General features: G+C 37.0%; 1 protein-coding gene across 1 annotated transcript; it reads right to left on the bottom strand.

Annotated features, from left to right (window-relative positions):
* Nucleotides 1-3655: 3655 nt before the first annotated feature.
* On the bottom strand, nt 3656-5039 carry LOC139842133 (uncharacterized). Its single transcript, XM_071832309.1, has 3 exons — nt 5001-5039; nt 4141-4906; nt 3656-3999 (listed from the first exon to the last, which is right to left on the bottom strand). Exons 1-3 carry the CDS (start codon nt 5037-5039, stop codon nt 3656-3658), a joined length of 1149 nt encoding a protein of 382 aa, XP_071688410.1.
* Nucleotides 5040-6001: the final 962 nt, after the last annotated feature.

Below are 6001 nucleotides of genomic sequence, written 5' to 3'. Positions count from 1 at the left end.
GAAGTTGCTTTGAAACATCAACACTCTTCTCCTGCATACAAGGCGTGTTTACAGCCACCGCAGGAGGATTTAAAGGAGCCTGCAAATTAGTCTCGTTCACAGCCACATCTACAAGAGGGTTTACAGTAGGGTTTACAGGAACCTGCAAGCTAGTCGTGTTCACAGCCACATCCACATGAGGGATTACATGAATCTTTAGAACATTCTGAGCATTACTCCCTCTTATCGAATCCAAAACTGGAAATTCATTATTGAATTTGGTTCTCGGATCAATTTCCTCCTCTGATGAATCCGTATGAACCTCGACTTGTTCCTCTTCCTGATGATCTCCACTTGATTCAAGCACCTGCGAATCACTAGATGAATTTGTGTAGCGTCTGTTACTTTTAACTCCATCCGATTCACCCTCAGAGTCATCTTCCTTCCCATCTATCGTTCGACTGCGCAAAACCCTAGTTGGGGGTTTCGTGGCAGTCTTCTTAACCCCTTCCGATGTTTTACCCATTACTAGCGAATCAAGAAACACCTGTTAAATTGATGAGATCGATTGAAATCAAAAGAATGGCCGACTAACGCCTTAGTCGCCCTAAGAAAATGGAGATGCTAGGGTCGGTTTATACCATGCAATTTTTATATATATATATATATATATATATATATATATATATATATATATATATATATATATATATATATATATATATATGGTAATAACAACACTGTAGTATCCATTTATAAATAAGATATTTATATTATTGTCATTTGTTGTTTATCTAGCAAGCTAACCGTTATGTAGTATTCTAATAAAATATACTTCCTAGACCATAGATAATGGGACGATTTTTTTCCAAAGCACTTTGAGGTATCACCACACAAACACCTGTATGGCCAATTTTTTGTGGGGCTTTTGTCAAACAAAAACGCACAAGGGTGGGAGAAAGATCATGAGGTGACAAGTGCTGATTAATTAATGTTATTTCTCTTTCCACTTTTTTAATATTTTACCATTTAAATAGCAATCAAAATTTACTATATCACATACAAACTTCTTACAAAAGCTCTCAATACAACTCTCTTATTCTCATGTCATGACCATGTCACCGACTATACTCAAAAAGTACACCATATCCACTCCACCTCTACATCACCATTAACAATGCTCTTAATCAACCATATTTCATGAACACATCAAGAAATAAACTTCTAATACTCGTAAAAATGTTGTAATGAGACAACAAAGTTATATAACGTGTTAAAACTCGAAATCAGTCCTTGTCGTGCACTCGCTAACACGCACAATCGGTCGTCTTCTTGTGTGCTAATTTAACATGTTAAAAATGAAACGAAAGTGATTATTATAAAGATGATTTGGTGTATATAATATAAACTTAAGATTAAACAAAATAAAATATGGGCATAAAAATAAGCAGCAGCTAAGCTAACCTCCATTGACAAATGAGGCCACCCCAAAATGTTAAAATTATATAGATACACATGTAGTTATACGCACAGATATCAATCATAGTATATATAATTGTATAAGTTTGGTTTGGTTTGTTATTTGTTGGTATGAGTTGGTAAATTAAAGGTAAGTGTTTACTTTAGTTGTTAGTATAATAGAAGATGATAAATTAGACCTGGAGAACTGTATTAAAATATCACCCATTTTATTAGATATAGTATTTTTTTTTTGAAAAGCAAGAAAATATTATTAATATTGGAATGTGAGATTACATGTACCTATATATCTATACAATGGATAATCGAATTATACGGAAGTAATGTTTATTGTGAAGATAACCGAAAAAGACCAAACCATTTGTAACGAGGAATAAACGAACTTGAAAGAACAAGCCGAGGGAAAGGGGATAACAGTGACGATCAGAGCGACAACAAAGCTACCCGGTCAAACGCCCCGATTAATCAACCCTCGCTAGAAATAAAAAGGAATTGAACGGCATCCTCAAACAACATTTGGTAATTAACCGACACCTACACGATTATGGTAATCCGCAACATAAGAAGATGGATTGATTAACCATTGATGCCATTCTATTTGCTTCTTTCTACTCAAACGTTTGGATATCCAACTAAAGCTTTGAGATTGAATTTCGGATATTATGATTGAATTTCCAAAGTGTGTAGCACACGGTCCGTTTGGTAGCTTACCACAAGGAGGCGCCAATATTGGAACTAGTAAAAGATTGTTGATTGATTATGGCATCTTCGATATTTGAGATCAAGGAGGTAGATTGGTTCCACCAAATTAGTATAAGCGACCAAATTTGTGCTATTTTTGGACAAAGTACCATAGCGTGATCAATTGTTTCGTGTCCGTGTTACAAAGTAGACAAAGGATGGTATCGAGATCAATGCCTCTTTTGTCTAATTCTACCCTTACCGGTATTTTGTTTTGGGCAGCTCTCCAAGCAAAAATGTTAACCTTTTGAGGGATGTATTTGTTGCGTGAGATCGAAAAGTTTAGTGTGTGGTTTCCGAGTTTTAGGTTGTTAATTATTTGAGCTAACGATCTAGTAGTGTAGACGCCGGATGGGTCGAGAGCATATTTCCAACTGTCGGGTTTCTCGGATAGTTTGATGGAAAACACAATATTGTTAATTTCGTTGAGCTCGTTTAGTGCCCTTCCGCTAGGAGGACGGATCCACGACCAATTACCACAAGATGATGTGCCAATGTGAGAAATTCGGTCTGCGACATAAGCATCTTTATTAGAATCAAGCATGTATAGCCTATGGAATAAAGTGCAAAAACTTTCGGAGCCACACCAATTGTCTTTCCAAAATTTTATAGATTCACCATTTTCAAGTTGTTTGGAAATGGAAGTAGAAAACGAAGCTCCAGTATCATCCGCAATTGTACCTGCTTTAATAATTTCTTTCCAAACGGTTCTACCTGAAATGTTTCTACAAGAAATGTTAGTAGCGAACCCGCCCCCGCCCCATAAATACTTGTGATGATTTGAACCCAAAGAGCATTCTTTTCGTTTTTGAAACGCCACCACCATTTACATAGTAGTGATATATTTTTACTAAAAAGAGAACCAACGTTTAAACCGCCTTTCTCATATGGAAGTAAAATTTGGTCCCATTTAATCCAATTAATATTGTTATATGTGTTAGACCCGCCTCAGAAAAATTTTCGTCTTTTAGATTCGAGTGATTTAAGAATCGAGGTAGGTACGTGGAATAAGGAAAAATAGTAGAGAGGATTACTACTTAGGATGGATTTAATGAGGGTTAAACGACCGCCAACAGAAATAGATTTCGCTTTTAGATATAGTATACAAATATCTAAAAGTATGATGATCAAGCCAAAATTGACTTGAGTGCAATTAGTTGAGTGACTAAGCTTCGAAAGGGTTTCCAATACGCCTAGCGTTGTCAATGCCGTCCAAAGATTAGATGTTGTCTTTGTTCATGGCATAAGTAACTTGTGAGTGGACTTACATTGATAACGTCGAAGCGCAGCCATAATAGTTACACAATACATTAGTAATGAAGATTAAAAAATGCATTTAATTCAAAACTGAAAACAAAGAAGTCTAATGCGTGATGCGCTTACATTTGTGGTGATCAATCACAAACTTGGTAGAATGAAAAAGAAAAAATATCAACAACGAAATGATTCGAAATATTTAAACATAAAACTTCTTTAAATTGGTTGCGTACCAGATACGCGGCACAAATTTGCCGTCATGCGTCTTTAAGTTATACGCTCTGTTGCCAAGTGCATCTGCAATCACATACGGGCTTTCCCAATTAGGTCCCAATTTTACAGTATTCTCGACCCGGATGGCGTTGTTATTATGCCACACAAAATCACCGGGGCGGAAAGCACGCTCCTTCACACGTTGATTGTAATACTTGGCAATTTTTTGTTTGTTTGACGCTTCCCTGATAGCGGCGGCGTCACGCCTTTCCTCCAACAAGTCCAAATTTTCCTTCAAGCTAATGATGTTGGACTCATCATTGAATTGCACTACCCGTTGAGTTGGGATAGCAATTTCAGCGGGTTATACCGCCTCGGTACCATATACAAGGCTGAATGGCGTTTCTCGATTACTTCCTTTTGACGTGGTTCGGAACGCCCATAATACTTGTGGAAGCTCATCTGCTCAACCTTTCATGTCTGTGTCCAACCTTGCCCTTATCCCGGCAACGATATCCTTGTTGGTGACTTTGACTTGCCCATTTGCCTGCGGATGGGCAACAGAACTGAAAGTCTGTTTGATATTCAACCCGTCACACCATGAACGAAATGGATCGTGAGCAAACTGTTTGCTGTTATCACTTACAATTTCGTGTGGTATTCCGAAATGGCACACGATTTTCTCCCAAACAAAATTCACAATCTGTTTACCCGTTGTGCTCTTTAAAGGTTTGGCTTCAACCCATTTGGTGAAAAAGTCAATTGCAACGACCAAGTGTTTTCCATCCGGGAAGGGGCCTACCAAATCAATTGCCCATTTGTAAAAGGGCCAAGCAGATGTCACGTGAATTAGCTCATGCGCCGACATGTGAATTTTCGGGGCGTGACGTTGGCATGAAGCACAAGCTTTGATGATCTCTTTCGTGTCACGGTACATGGACGGCCAAAAATACCCTAGCCGCATTATCTTCCCCACAACGGTCCTAAATCCTGAATGCATGCCACAAGTCCCTTCATGCACCTCCATTACGATTGTTTCCACCTCGACTGGGCCGACACACCTTAAAAGTGGTGCCGTGAAGGATTTCTTGAACAGAACTCCATCCCTTAACATGTACATAGGTGCTTTCATACGATTCTTACGTGCCGTTGCCCCGTCGACCGGCAACGTTCCGTTATTGGGGTACGTAACGATAGGACTCATCCACGTCTCGACCTCTTCTACAGTGGCTGCTTCCTGTGATTATTTTGCAAGAAAATCAGGGCATGTGTACGTTATGTTATAAATAGATTATGCGTATAGCGTGTTTGTTATCGAAGCGAGTCGATACCTGTACCACGTCAGTGGATTTTTGACTAAGGACCTCCATCTAAACGTCCTTGACGAAGTGGCTGAAAACGCTTGATGCGAGTTTGCTGAGTGCGTCGGCCTTTTTGTTCAAGGATCGTGGAACTTGCTGATGTGTGCGAGGTGTAGTACGAAATAGTATTATTTTTAATATGAAATACGGCGTAATATGATACAAGTTTTATTTATTTATATAGATGGGATATACCTAAACCTTGCTACAACACTTATAGGCAGTGTACCTAATCGTAGAGTAGTGTAGTTTTTAGTAAGTCCGGTTCGTTCCACAGGGAGCTAGCTGAGTTTAACGCTATATATATTTTAAACTATATTTGTGTAATATATATATATATATATATATATATATATATATATATATATATATATATATATATATATATATATATATATATATATAAGTAGTATTATTATTATTATAAAGGGGGGGCTTTACCGTTTAATGACCGGTTTGTCGATTTTAAAAATTAAGTCACAATTAAAACCTAATGTAAAATATTAAATATACAAATGACTTAATTTAAAGCGTAAAGTAAATGACGATAAATAAAAATGCGATAATTGAAAGTGCGATAAATAAAATGACGATAAATAAAATTGCGATAATTAAAAGTACGATGAGATATAAAATAAAGGAATTATGCTTATTTAAACTTCCGTAATCATGATGTTTGACGTATTAATTTTAATTTATTACCATGGGTTAATTGTCCTTTGTCCTGAATTATTCGATATGTCCATCTGGTTTTTGTCCATAACAGTCCATCAGTCATAAATATAAAGTGCGAGTGTCCTCGTCAAATTATCCTTATACCCGAAGTCAAATATTCCAACTAATTGGGGACTTAAACTGTAATAAGGTCTTAATACATTGTTAATGATTACACCAGGTTATCGACTGCGTGCAATCCAAGGTTTTAATACTTTATTAACAATTACACCAAGTGTCCTTGTATGTAATCCACC

Source organism: Rutidosis leptorrhynchoides, chromosome 4, assembly GCF_046630445.1.
Source record: "Rutidosis leptorrhynchoides isolate AG116_Rl617_1_P2 chromosome 4, CSIRO_AGI_Rlap_v1, whole genome shotgun sequence".
Lineage (NCBI taxonomy): Eukaryota > Viridiplantae > Streptophyta > Magnoliopsida > Asterales > Asteraceae > Rutidosis > Rutidosis leptorrhynchoides.
Note: the sequence above shows the minus strand (reverse complement) of the source record. Positions and strands in the feature narration are given on the sequence as shown.

Bases quoted from the DNA above. Each gene is read 5' to 3' on its own strand.
- LOC139842133 (XM_071832309.1), bottom strand. From the start codon at position 5,039: ATGGAGGTCCTTAGTCAAAAATCCACTGACGTGGTACAG. The intron at 4,907-5,000 runs GTATCGACTCGC...AAATAATCACAG, and splicing joins AATCCACTGACGTGGTACAG to GAAGCAGCCACTGTAGAAGA. The intron at 4,000-4,140 runs GTTGAGCAGATG...CTCAACGGGTAG, and splicing joins GTTGGACACAGACATGAAAG to TGCAATTCAATGATGAGTCC.